The following is a 12718-nucleotide window of genomic DNA, read 5'->3' on the forward strand; positions in this document are numbered from 1 at the left end:
GGGGAGGCGCCGGGGCTGGCCAATGGGAGCTGTCATCCTGAGGGACTCGGGCTTCTCCGAGGAGGGGCGGGGGCGGGGCTCCGAGGTTCCTGGAGCCGCTTTGCGCCGGGCCGGGGGAAGGGGTTGTTGCCGCCGCGCTGGCTGGGCGCTGGCTGGGCCTGTGGCAAAGGTGTGAAGGAGGGAAGACACCAGGGACAGGCGAAGTCGCGGAGGAGGCGCCGGAGTGCAAGTCTGGTCGATTGTGGCAGGAACCAGAGGGTGGTCCTCGTCGGGCATCTCATCCCTCCGCTGTAAAATAATCGCCAAGGATTCCTTCCTAACCTTGAGCCTCATGTTGTCGCGTGTGTTGGGCCTGCTGGCCACGTCCTCTCACCCGAGCCTCTCGCCCAGGCGGCAGACGAGGTGGATGCCTGTGCATCCCGCGAAGGAGAACACCTAGGAGGAAAATCTGGCGCTGGCCTCCCGCAGGGACATAGAAGGGAAGGGAACTGTGGACAAAGGTAATGGGCCCAATGATGTCAGAGGAAGCAGAAGTTGGCAAATGATTTGGAAGCGATAAGCCTAAGAAGAACCAAAGAGAATTCCAGGACTGGAAAAATGGAGGATCAGGAAATCAATAGTGTTGTGGATGATGACGGGAAAGTGGGGGAAATCAGAGCAGGATTCACTTGATGGGCAAAACTAAATGCTAGAGCTAGAGAGACTAATTTCTGGAAAAGTGCCTTTGAGGGAGATAGCTGACATTCACATAGAGGTAGAGATAGAATCATGAGAACAGACCAAATCTCTAAGGGGGGGAGTAGCGTTGGAAGAACTGACCCTTTCCACCAGTTCTACAAGCACATTTGCAGTGTGCATATGGACACCAAAGCTAATCGTCCTAGGGCAGAAAAGGGGAAGGAGTACCCAGCTGGAAAAGAAAGAACACATAATGTCTCTCAGGCTGTCAGAAGGACTTCAGCTTGATGATAGATTGGGGCTGCTGGGAAGTTTGTTGATGGAAAGTTGAGTAGGGGGTGGTTGCAATCGACTTTAGGCTTTATTTATTTTTATTTTTTATTTTATTTTATTTTTTGAGTCATGGCCGTACTCTTTCACCCAGGCTAGAGTGCAGTGGCAAGCTCACGGTCACCGCAGACTCGACCTGCTGGGCTCAGGCGATTCTTCCACCTCAGCCCTCCAAGTACCTGGAACTACTGGCATGTGCCACCATGTTCAGCTAAATTATTTATTTATTTATTGTAGAGATGAAGTCTCGCCACGTTGCCCAGGCTGGTCTCAAACCTCTGGGCTCAGGCAATGCTCTCACTGCAGCCTCCCAAAGTGTTGGGATTACAAGCGTGAGCTACCATACCTGACTGACTTCAGGCTTTAAAATGGGAGCAGGATTTAGGTTGAGGAAGGGGGAGAGATTTTGTCTGATTCTTCTAGCACCCCATTCTTCCTCCCCTGGAGGCTGGAGCATTGTGACAGAGGGAAGAGAGGCAGGAGCAGGGACCAACTATAGCCAGAGGACACATGTTCTGTGCTCATGACAGCTATGTCAGTCATAGCACAGGGGCCTGACCAGAGAAGGGAAGCAGGCAAGAGGCAAAATAGCTGGAGAAGCTGGCCCTGGATCTTTGATATAGTGTCACTTCTGACTTGTGGATGTTATATTCGGTGCTGCAGAACCAGACTCAGATTTGGCATGGTAGAATAATCTTTTATAGACTGAAATGGAGTACAAGAACGGGTTTGGCATAAGTTGGGAAGGAGTGGGGAGCATGTCAGTCCCTCTCCAATAAATAGGGGAATGCTAAGGAAAGGGTTTTCTTATCCTGTATAGACTGTGTGGCTTATCCCATTCTCTACTCCCAGCCCACCATTTCTTGGGACTCTGGTTCCAGGGTTTACGTTTGACCCTAAACCTTGGGCTTTTAAATCTGGCTGGCTGTGTTGGTGCTAGCCTGAGGAAGGATCTAATGTGATGGGCTCCATTCCTTAGGCTGGTGGGTCACTGCAGGACGCAGGCATCTCCAAACTCCTGGGCTGAGGAGGATTCAGTTCCTGCTGAAGATTCTGCCATTTCTTCCCTTAGCTGATATAGCAGGTCTCTGCTCTCACTAGGGGGCAAGTTACTCAGGATGTATGGAGGGGCCAATTCCACCAGCCTGACAGAGAGAATTATAATTAGATGATCTGTATGTTCTCCTACGACACAGACTCTTAAAATTCTCACCATCCCTTCCATCAGTCCTCTCTCCTCAAAACATATGTTTTTACAAACCACCAAAATCACTTCTTAAGTTCCTCTAACTCCCTGGCAATAATTTTGGCCCCAGGGAGAGGAATGGGCAGGGTAGGAGGGGTGTCGGGGAACTCACATCTGTGGTTGAATTTCAGAAACAATGGAAAGGCAGTTGTCTTTGGATATGGAGAAACTGGTAAAGCACCCATGGTGGGGGTCTGGTTGGAGCTCGGCGGTTTTGGTAGCAGCAGTATGAGGAGAGCTGGACCACATGCTTGTGGGTTAACAGCAGGTAATTTCCAGACCCATCTGTGTCTCGGGCCACCTCATTGAAAGGCAAAGATAATAATGGCATAAGTAAAAGGGAAGAGTCAGACAGTAGAAAAAGAAAAGGGGGCTGAGAAAAAATTAGTAAGGATGGTAAGAATATTAAAAGTAAGGCATTACCTGTAGGTGTTGTCTGGTCCCTACTATACTAAATAGCATTTTCCATAGCCCCTTGTATCCCAAAGACTCAAATGAAGAGTCCCTCCTGGTTCTAAAGAATCTTTTGACGACGGGCGTGGTGGTTCATGCCTGTAATCCCAGCACTTGGGAAGCAAAGGTGAGAGGATTGCCTGAGCCCATGGGTTCGAGACCAGCCTGGGCAACATGATGAGACCTCATCTCTACAATAAATTAAAAAATTAGCCAGGCATGGTGGTGCATCCCTGTAGTTCCAGCTACTTGGAAGTCCAAGGCAGAAGGATCGCCTGAGCCCAGCAGGTCGAGGCTGCAGTGGCCGTGTGCATGCCACTGCACTCCAGTCTGGGCGACAGTGAGACTCCAACTCAAAAAAAAAAAAAAAAAAAAAAAGAGTCTTTTGAAACCACCTTGCCCCCAATTTCAGAGGTAGCCTACCGATGTTGGTCCCCTCTGCCTTTTGCTCCTTTTATCATCCTTATCCTAACCCTTTCCCCTAACCTTGAGGAGGTATCCTGACACCAGTGTTTTCTGAAGGTCTCTGCGATTCTTCTCGGAGCCAAAGGCTGGTTGGGACAAGGGAAGTTCAATTCGCTGCATGAGTTCTAGGAACTCTCCCCGAAGTTTACGGGCTTGGCACAGTGCTGCCCAGCTTAGGCCTTGAGCACGGCACCAAGTTTCATCTCCTCCACCTGGGAGAAGAAAAGGGCCAGCTACAACTAAGTCCTTGAGACCCCTGAAAAAACCAAAGCTCTGAAGAACTCAAAAGGCCTCCTCTTCCTGGGCACAGAGATCTGTCAGCTGGTTGTACACCACTTCCCTTCTTTGGAAAATCTAGGATTCTATAAGAAGATGCAGTGCTCACTTTGTATAAAGCCTTCATACACCTGGATCAGAGAGCTGTGGTCACCATCTGCATGCTCCAGGGCCCGACGCAGAGCAGCTTCTTCTGCACAGAGTGGAGGATGAGTAAACCCAGGGTCAGCTGAAGGCAGAAGAGAGAAAAGTCATTTTGGGGAATGAGAAAAGATGGTAGTTCGGGTAGAACACTGAAAAGGTAGAAGTGCACCTTTGGGAACTTTATTCAAAAGACAATAATAACTTCTAGGTGCTATGCACTTTATTCAACACTGAGGATAAATAAATGAAAAATAGCCTCTGCCCTGAAGGAGCTTACAGTTTGGTGGGAGAGACCAACATGTAAGCTGACTTTGTAAGTGTGATGGGTGTGTATATATGCTACTCTGGAAACAAAGAGGAAGCTTTGGGTGGTGGAGGCAAGGGTGATGTGGGAGAAAAGGACAAGGACCCTGGGCCAGTATTTGAAACTGAGTAGCAGTTAGCTCAGTGGAAAAGAGGAAAGTCTTCTAGACTGTGGGAACAGAATGCACAGAAGTTAATAATATTTGGGGAACTACAAGCCACCTGATATGGGTGAAGGGAGTGGCATGTGGCAGATTGGCGATTTCACGTAAGTACAGGCAAGGTCTTGGGAGGCTGGATACGCTGTGCAAAGGACTTTACAATCTGTCCTGAAGGTAAAGAGTAGCTGTTGAAGAAGAGGTTGTAAGTAAGAGAGTTCATGTGTTTGAAAAAGTTCACATGACTAGTCAGGAGGCCACTGAAGGCATCCAGGTGAGCAATGATGAGGACTTGCCCTTGGCACTGGCAGTGAATATGGAGAAGAGCAGATGAATTTCTTTTTTCTTTTTTTAGATGAATTTCTTTTAAAAAACATTTACAAGATAAAAATGAAAGAACCTAGAGAAATATTAGTCTAAAACGATGGCAGTGGAACAGCAGAGATGATAATATCTGAAACTGAGAATCCAGAAGAAAAGATTTATGTGGTGATGGTAGTGAGGGGGTAATTTACTAGAGTGCTTGGGTTCTGTTCTGAACGGAGGTACTGTTGACTATTCTGGTAGAAATGTCCATCAGGAGTTGAAGTACTCTCCCGCCTCTTTCCACTCGCTACCCCCTACTCTTTCTCAGATCCAGAAGAATAGTATTGGTGAGAGATACAAGGTACATGTTTGGAAATTTAAAAGATAAATTCTAGCACGTCAAACCATGGGTGTGGATGAACTTGAATTTGCTCAGAGAGTTCAGGGAATGAGAAGACAAAAGAGGCAAGAATAGAACCTTGAGGACCAATTTCCAATGGATAAGCATAGGACAAAGAGCCCAAGGAAGAGATGAAGGGAATGCCAGAGAGGTAGCATGAAAACCATGAGAAACAATATCACAGAGGCTTAGGGAGGAGGCAGTTTCAAGGGGGGAGCCGTTAGCACTCTCAAGTGTCAAAAGAAGGTCATGAATAAGGGCTCAACGGCGTTCATTGGATAAAGGACCTGGGAGGTCACTGGGCAGCTGAAAGCTGTTTCGATGGTGTGGTGGGCCTGAAGCTGGAGTGCAGTGGGTGAGAATTCACCAGGGAGGCTGGGATAGAGATCATGCTGTGTAGCTGGAGGGGAAGATAGGGTTGAAGAAAAGGACCGTGTGAGTTTCAGCAATAACAAGAGAGATGAAGCATGTTATGGCCAAGAACCAGCAGAAGGAAAAGGCTAAAGAGACAAGAGAGGGGTAGGTGATGAAGCCTGGTTCCTCAGCCACCACAAGGAGTGGGAACGAGAGTGGAGAGGAAAGGGCCAGCCTTAGGAGCACAACACAAAGGAAGGGCTGAAGTGGCCACAAGATCCACTGATTTACACCCGTGAGCGTGGCAGCAAGGGTGAGCATCTCATCCACACAGTTGAACTCGCATGAAGCTAGCAGGGTTTTGGCAAGTTCAGGGGGCAAGGGGAACTCTGATAGGATGACACCCAGGTCTGACAGATCCCCATCATCATTCAGGGCTTCCAGATAGTCCAAGTCTTCCAGGGCCTGCATCAGTGCTTCTGGAGCTGGTGAGAAAACAGAGCTCACAGGGTATGAGGTTTCAGAGAAGGGTGGTCAGGTGGCAGTACTCGTGCAGGAGGGGTGCTCACCGGGCTGGTCCAGGAAGTGGCATTCCCCTGGCTCTGCAATCTGTCTCCTCTTTAGTAGTAACACCAGGGGGCTCAGATTTTCTTCACACACCCTGGGTTGGGGCAATGCGGGAGCCTCTAGTTCTAAGAAGGACTTAGGATACAGGCAGAGGCAGGATCCTGCGGGGGAAAGACCTGGGAAAGACCACTGTAGATTCCTCAGGGCTTGCATGTGGCTGACTCTTCCGAAGTTTGATCTCAGTGAGGGCAAAAGCTCTTACCTGGTGGGAACCCTCTTGCCCGCAGTCGTCTTGCCTCTGCTTGACACTTGCTGATTGGCCTCAAAACTTGGGATTCTGCTCGGATTTGAGGATTGTAAACCTGTCGCCCCCAGCCCCAACCAAGGCCAAGACAGATCAGAGTGGGCCATTTCTATCTTTAGCCACCCCACCGCTCTCCCTCTCTCTCACTCACACTTCGAAGCTCCAGTCCCAAGTCAATGACATGTTGGACAGAAGGGAGGGAGAAGGAGAAATCAGCTAGCCAGTGAGTGACCACGACCTTTCGGGCACCCATATCTGTGTCCTCATATACAGCCTGAACAGCTTGACTGCAGCCTGGGTGAAGGGGCAGCACCCGTGGTAGGGGCCCTTGGAGAGCCAGGGACTCCACCTCCCTGGACAAGGATTCACAACACAGGGAAATTTCCTGAGGAGAAGGGTAGGGCATTATGGCAGTTCTTACCTTTTTTGGAATCACAGACCCCTTTAAAAACCGAATGAAAGCTATAGCCTTCACACTGAAAAAATGCACATACTCATAAAATTGAGGGTATTATAAATGTAGGGGCTCACTGAGCCACAAATCTCTGCATTCGAGGGAACAAAAAAGTGAGTGGTAGACCTCGTTTCTCTGAAATCCTCGAATGCTCCCCCAGGAGCTCAGCAGAGTAAACACTACTCCTCTGTGGTTTCTTATAAGCATCGTTCCATTCCCCTGGACCAGGAAGGTGATATAAATGACTCCTTATGCAGTCTTTTTTTTTTTTTTTTTTTACCTCCTCACTGGACAGGTACATTAGCACATCTCCTGGAGCCTCCTTCTGACACAGCTCAAGGACTGCCTGGCAGGCAGCTTCCACCCGGTCAGTAGGGACAGTGTCCCTGTAGATGGGGGTGGGACTTCCGCCAGGCCCTCTGGGTACTCGCACAATAGGAGGATTGCCCCAGAAGGCTTGGAGCTTAGGTTCAAGGACTGGGTCAGTAACCACGACCACTCTGGGGTCCCCTGGAAGGTTTCCCAGCCTGGTATCCCGCAGCAGCCCCTGGAGCAAATCTGAGGCCACCGATGGCTCCTGAGCCTCATCCAGCACCAGCACACCCCAGGCTCCGGTGCCTCGGGCTGAGGCCATCTCCTGCAGAAGCAGCCTGTCCCAGCAGAACCTGTTGACATCAGTAGGGGGCAGAGGAGTTGATCCCTGGCTAGTCCCAGAAGTAGGGGAACTTCTACCCTAGGGACCTAGATTTTGATTTTGATGGCCAGAAAAATATGCTATGACTGACTTTCTGAGCCTATAACGGTGAGGACAAACCCACCAAGAATACTTTGTTCACAAGCTACACTCCAGCTGGGTTATGGGCTTTTTGTGATGAGGGTGAGGCCGAAAGTCTGAGGATTCCAGGGCTCGGTTTAGCTGCTGCAATGTACGTGATTTAAAGAGTGAGTTGTGCTGAGGGAGGGCCTAGTGGGATGCCAGAGGAACGGGTGGGCGGAATTCTATTTGGGTCAGGCCTGCAGAGGGCCCCACCTGAGCAGCGTGTTGCCCCGCGCAGTCCTCCCGGGGAATGCTGTATCCAACCTCGTGACCCAAAGTCAGGTCCATCTCATCAGCAACCCGCAAAGCCAGGCTTAGGGCTGCCAGAGGGTAGGGCTGGGTGACGGTAACCTGTCCCTTCTGGAACCCCCTGGCCAGCGCAAACTCTGCACACCACTGAGGGATCTGGGATGGGGTAAGGAAGGATGACCAGTCAGAGAGATGTAAGGCTTAAGTCATAAATGCTGGGAGAACTATGGCCAGGTTTATTTATTATTTTTATTTTTTGAGCTGGTGTCTCACTCTGTGGCTCAGGCTGGAGTGCAGTGGCATTCTCACGGTCACTGCAGCCTTGACCTTTTGGGCTCGGGTGATCCCTCCACCTCAGCTTTCCAACTACAGGCATGTGCCACCACGCCGAGCTAATTTTTTGATTTATTGTAGAGACGAGGTCTCACCATGTTGCCCAGGCTGGTCTCGAACCTCTGGACTCAGGCAATCCTCTTGCCTCTGCCTCCCAAAGTGCTGGGATTACAAGCATGAGCCACCGTGCCTGGCAGTATGGCCAGTTTAATCTTTTCTTATTCCGTGGTCTTTCACCAGCCCCTGGGACCAGCCTAACCCATCTCTCTTTGCTCGCCTCCCTCATGACCCACACAGCCCAGTCTCCCATTGCTCAGGTAAAGATCCACTCCCAGAATCTCCCTCCACCTGGGTGCTCTTGCCAGAGCCAGGCTCCCCAGACACCAGCACAACTCCAGTGGGGTTATTCTCCAACTGCTCCAAGAAGACAAAACGAGCAGCCCGGATGGGCAAGGCTCGGCGCTGCTCCAGCAGCCCGTAGTAGCGGGAAGAGAAAGGGAGCCCATCAAAGGGGTTCACAGCCAGTTCAGACTCCCCAGGACTTGGACCAGACTCTTCTGCCAGCCTGAGAGGCTGAGAGGCCATGGTGGCTGTCCGACAGGACCTGCAGAAGGCAGGGCAGCCAGTAAGGCCTCATATTTGGTGACTGACATCACTTTTTCACCTCAGCCCTGGTCCCTAACCTCCACCCTCAGGTGATAATGCCCTGGGGTCTGTTCTTCCCAGCATTTCTTGCCTGCCAAGAAACAGTGCTGGATATTTTGAGGACTGTTACCCTGTAGACAGGCAGTGAAATCTTGTGACTTGGGCAAGGGTCTTCAGAGGGCAGCAGGAATTATGTGAGACCTAGTAAGCTGAGGAAAAGCCCCAAGGAGAAAGGGATAAGGATATGGGGGTAGGGGGAGGAAGAACAGGGCCACCGGGATCCTTGATTCAAACCTGCTTGCAGCTGTAGGATGTATGAGGACGGCAGCCAGTTCCAGACCCACCCAGGCATCCCAACCCTGGCCTGCATGAGGTGCAAAGGTGAATTCCGGCTCCACCCCAGGGTCTGGCTCAAACTTCAAATTCTGATGCCTGCTTTTTGGGTGGGGCCATTTGCTCCGCCTCATTTAACCTAGTTAGGAACCTATGAAAAACAGGCTCCAACTACCACACTGAGCATGTGTGAACCCTCTAGGTGATGCGTATTGTGTTGATGAAAGGCATCCTGGGACTTGTAGTTTTACGCAGCTTCTTCAAAAACCTGGGCTGAACACCCAAGCTGGCTCTCCTTAATATCACTCATTTGACATGAGGAGGTGATTTCAGACAGTCCATTCTGACCACACCCCACAAACCTACAAGGAGATTCTCACCCCTGCCCCCCCAACCGAGGGAGAAGGAAACTGCTCCTTGTGGCTTTTGAGACCCAGAGAGACAACAGAGACCGCGAGTGAAAACCCTGAATTTAATGTGATATTGGGAGAGCCTCATCCCTCCCTTTTTACCACCCATCCGGCCTGTTGTGACTTGGGTGAGGGCTGCCCCTAGTCTCCATCCTGCGGCTCTGGGTGTCATCCTGTTCCTTTGAGCTCAGTCAGCCTCCTGGGCTCGTCTCTCTGTGAATCTCCTGTAAGACATAGAAAGAGACATAACATGGGCTTTGCTGTATCAGCTCCATAATTCCTTTCTCCAATTTGCCCCTTCCTACTCATTGTCCTCTCACCCCCTCACCTTCTTGCATATTCATATAGTGCTTGCTTGCGCTCCTGCAGGCTCTCCTGGCGGGCCCAGGAAGACTTGGCAAATGTTAGGGCTGTGGGCTGAGGGGTTGCCGGGCCAGAGCTGGGGAACTGAGGTGATCACAATGTCAGAGGGCTTGCGAAGTCATCATCATTAAACACGCACCGAATGCCTACTTTGCAAGAGAGGCACTGTGCTAGGGTCTCAGGATCAAACAAGGAAGGCAGGGACAGGGAGTATGTAGACTGCCCCAACCCACCCCAACTCTCGGATTTGACCATTTTCTGGGTCTCACCTTGGGGGCAGAGGCTGTGGGCAGGGACTGAGTTCCCTCGGTGATATCTTCAGGCATGAAAGCTACAGCCCCCTCAAGCAGATTAGTGATAGTCAAGTCTACACAGCCAGTCCTGGCTGGAGAGAAGAGAGGGGAGGAGACAGGAGTCCACTTCCTGCTCACCTTCCTTCACAATCCATTTCTCCTCCCTGGGTAGGGCCACCCTTTCCCATACCCAGATCTCTCTGGATGACACCCAGTGGCACATGGGGCAAAACCTCTTTGACTCTCTGAGCCAGAGTTGCCAGCTGCACATCAGGAGAAGGGCGAGGGGAGGGAGGGAAAGAAGACTGGGCTGTGGGGGAAAAAAAAGATGAAATGTGGTAAGTAGAGAAACAGGAGAAAGGAAGAGTGACTAGCACAGGAATAGGGAAGAAATCACAGTAGGCTGACAAAACAAAAAGCTGTATGTACAGAGACCATACACACCTGACTGGGGGCGCAATCTGGGGTGTCTCTGTCGCTTCATGTGCTCTGCTTTGTCTGCTGGAGTAAGCCGTGTCCCTGTCTGGCCCAATTCCTTGGCCAGCAGCTAGGAAGAATTGCAAGGTTCAAAGTATCAAGACCTTAAGCCTTCCTCCCCACCCGGCTAAGAAAGGACCCCCACCTCCACCTTGCCCTGTGTACCCTACTACCTGTTGTACACGGAATGCAAACTCCTCATTCCCCTCCCCCAGTTGGCGATGAACAGGACGAAGCCACCTGCAAAAAAGAATTAAGGAACATGTTGCAGGCACCCAGGGTTACCCCTTCCCCACTCTGGGACCTCTTTTCATGGTGAGGGTAGGGAGGTAGTAACTACTTTGGGTTGCCTCTGTGATGGAACCTTGAGATTAGAAGACCTACAAATGGACAGGGCAGAGGCTACTAATTCCTTGACCTTGAGGGAAGCCTCTCCCCAGCCACCAAAAAATGAGGACAGTTAATACCTTACTTGATACACCGTGAAAGGGACGAAAAGTGACCACAGCAGTTCTGAGACCCAGGAGGCATCTGACACTGTCTGAGGGGAGGACATGAAGTGAGACCTGAGCCAAGGCCAGGGGTGGGAAACTTCCCCTCCAAGCCCAAGAGATTTCCTGTCCAATACTTACTCACCACAGAGACTAGGGGTCTCTGAACTTGCAGGGTAAGAGGCTGTACCACATCCTGGATAGAAAATGGCCAGGAACTAGAAGAGAAAGAAGAGAGGAGGATAGGAGTCCAGTCAGCCTAGTCAGCAGCTTAATAGCTGACTTAAAACAGGCAACTTGCTGGGCTCAGTGGTTAAGTCTGTAATCCCAGCACTTTGGGTGGCGGAGGCGAGTGGATTGCCTGAGCCGGTGGGTTTGAGACCAGCCTGGGCAGTATGATGAGACCTCGTCTCTACAATAAATAAACTAGCTGGGCATGGTAGCACATGCCTGTAGTTCCAGCTACTTGGAAGGCTGACGTAAAAGGAACGCCTGAGCCCAGTGGGTCGATGCTAGGGTGGCCATGAGTGTGCCACTGCACTCGAGCCTGGGCAACAGAGTGAGACTCCAACTCAAAACAAAAACAAAAAACAGGCAACTGTCCAACTGAACAAGTAGATAAATGGGGAATAAAGAGATTCAGGGGAAAGAACTAAAAGCAGACACAAAGGAAGTGAATTAGGAACGGAGGGACCTAAGGGTCGAAAAGGAGGTAAAAACTCAAAGGTCCACGAGCTTGACCAATCTAGTCGGCACTTGCCAATGTCTGTGACACTAACCCACCTGAAGCGCAGGAGCCCCTCCCGGCCATTGGTGGCCTCTTCCTCGGGGAACAGCAGCAAAGGGGTGGGAGGAAGCCTCGTGGAAGCACAGAATCTTTTGAGGGACTCCACCAACTCCCCCTGCCCGTCCATCTCCATGAAGCCCCGAGACCAGCACACAAAGCTGGGGGAATTGTTGAGCAGAGGCTGGGAGCCGAGAGAAGTGAAAACAAGAAGAGAAACGCGTCATTTGGGAAAAGTGACGTCGGGGCTGGGATGAAGGCTCGGCATCCCCCACAGGAAACTCGAGAGGGGAGAGGGGAGCCTGACGCTGGGTCCGGGGAGCCACCCGGTGGCACGCTCGGCCTCGCCGCCACTCACGGTGCTACAGGTGGTGAGCAGGTTGACGATGTTGTGGTCAAACGGTGTCACGTGATTGGAAATGAGGACTCTGACGCGCTGGTCCCGGAGTCCCGGGTCCTCCTGCCGGGCCACGAGCCCCAGCACCGCGCACATGGTCCGCACCACGAACCTGGGGGCACAGGCGGCGGTGACGGTGTGGCCTCGACCGGGCCTCTCCCTGACACTCCCCGTGCGCCCGGGTCGGAACCTGCGAAGGACATTGTCGGGCAGCGCGCAGCTGACCAGGAAGACGTGGATCCCGAGGAAGAGGCGCAGCACTAGGAGGCAGAACCCGACGGGCGCGTAGAGCAGCAGCGCGAGCAGTAGGAAGCCGTCGCCCGGGAGCCTGCGGGAGAGAGGCGAGGGGGTCGGCGCCGGAGGCTGGGAGACTCGGGAGCCGGCCTCTTCCCGCCGGGCTCTTACCGGTGCGAGTCGAAGAGCCGCTCCGGCCCCGGCGACGGGGGAGGCTCCATAGCTGACACTTCAGGAACGCCGGGCTGCCGCCGCCATCTTCGCGCCGGGCCGCAGGGGCTCCTGGGAAGGCGGGGTCTTCGGACGTCCGCCCAGCGGGCTGGGACCCGGAGGCCTGGGGCGCCCCGGAAGGGCTAGTGGTCCCGGCATGCCCTGCGGCCCTCTGGGCCGGCTCCGCGCTCGCGCCCTGCGGGGACCACAACTCCCGGCATTCGCGGGCGGGGCGGGGCGGAGG

At 52.2% G+C, this 12718-nt stretch overlaps 2 protein-coding genes across 6 annotated transcripts; both read right to left on the reverse strand.

Annotated features, from left to right (window-relative positions):
- Positions 1-1996: 1996 nt before the first annotated feature.
- On the reverse strand, positions 1997-8977 carry DQX1 (DEAQ-box RNA dependent ATPase 1). Its single transcript, XM_008050526.2, is given in 14 exon segments — positions 1997-2153; positions 2367-2426; positions 2428-2555; positions 3194-3384; positions 3558-3677; positions 5407-5598; positions 5683-5841; positions 5943-6042; positions 6136-6369; positions 6719-7103; positions 7469-7483; positions 7485-7660; positions 8186-8441; positions 8777-8977. Coding segments are annotated over 14 exon segments (2346 nt in total). The 5' UTR covers positions 8950-8977.
- Positions 8978-9268: 291 nt separating this feature from the next.
- Positions 9269-12717, reverse strand: AUP1 (ancient ubiquitous protein 1). Of its 5 annotated transcripts, none has more exons than XR_503751.2 (12): positions 12436-12717; positions 12221-12358; positions 11992-12142; positions 11633-11817; positions 10995-11067; positions 10826-10899; positions 10532-10598; positions 10326-10428; positions 10072-10191; positions 9858-9973; positions 9554-9734; positions 9269-9449 (listed from the first exon to the last, which is right to left on the reverse strand). XR_503751.2 is itself a non-coding variant. In XM_008050528.2 (12 exons), the coding sequence occupies exons 1-12, from the start codon at positions 12483-12485 to the stop codon at positions 9413-9415; spliced, it is 1233 nt and encodes a 410-aa protein (XP_008048719.1). In that variant the 5' UTR covers positions 12486-12717; the 3' UTR covers positions 9271-9412. The 5 variants fall into 5 exon arrangements, 2 of the variants coding, with proteins under 2 accessions (XP_021564483.1, XP_008048719.1); XM_008050528.2 differs by having other exon boundaries at positions 9271-9449; positions 9554-9672; XR_002481493.1 differs by having other exon boundaries at positions 11992-12358.
- Position 12718: the final 1 nt, after the last annotated feature.

Source organism: Carlito syrichta, unplaced genomic scaffold, assembly GCF_000164805.1.
Source record: "Carlito syrichta isolate Samal-C Ts95f unplaced genomic scaffold, Tarsius_syrichta-2.0.1 Scaffold148882, whole genome shotgun sequence".
Lineage (NCBI taxonomy): Eukaryota > Metazoa > Chordata > Mammalia > Primates > Tarsiidae > Carlito > Carlito syrichta.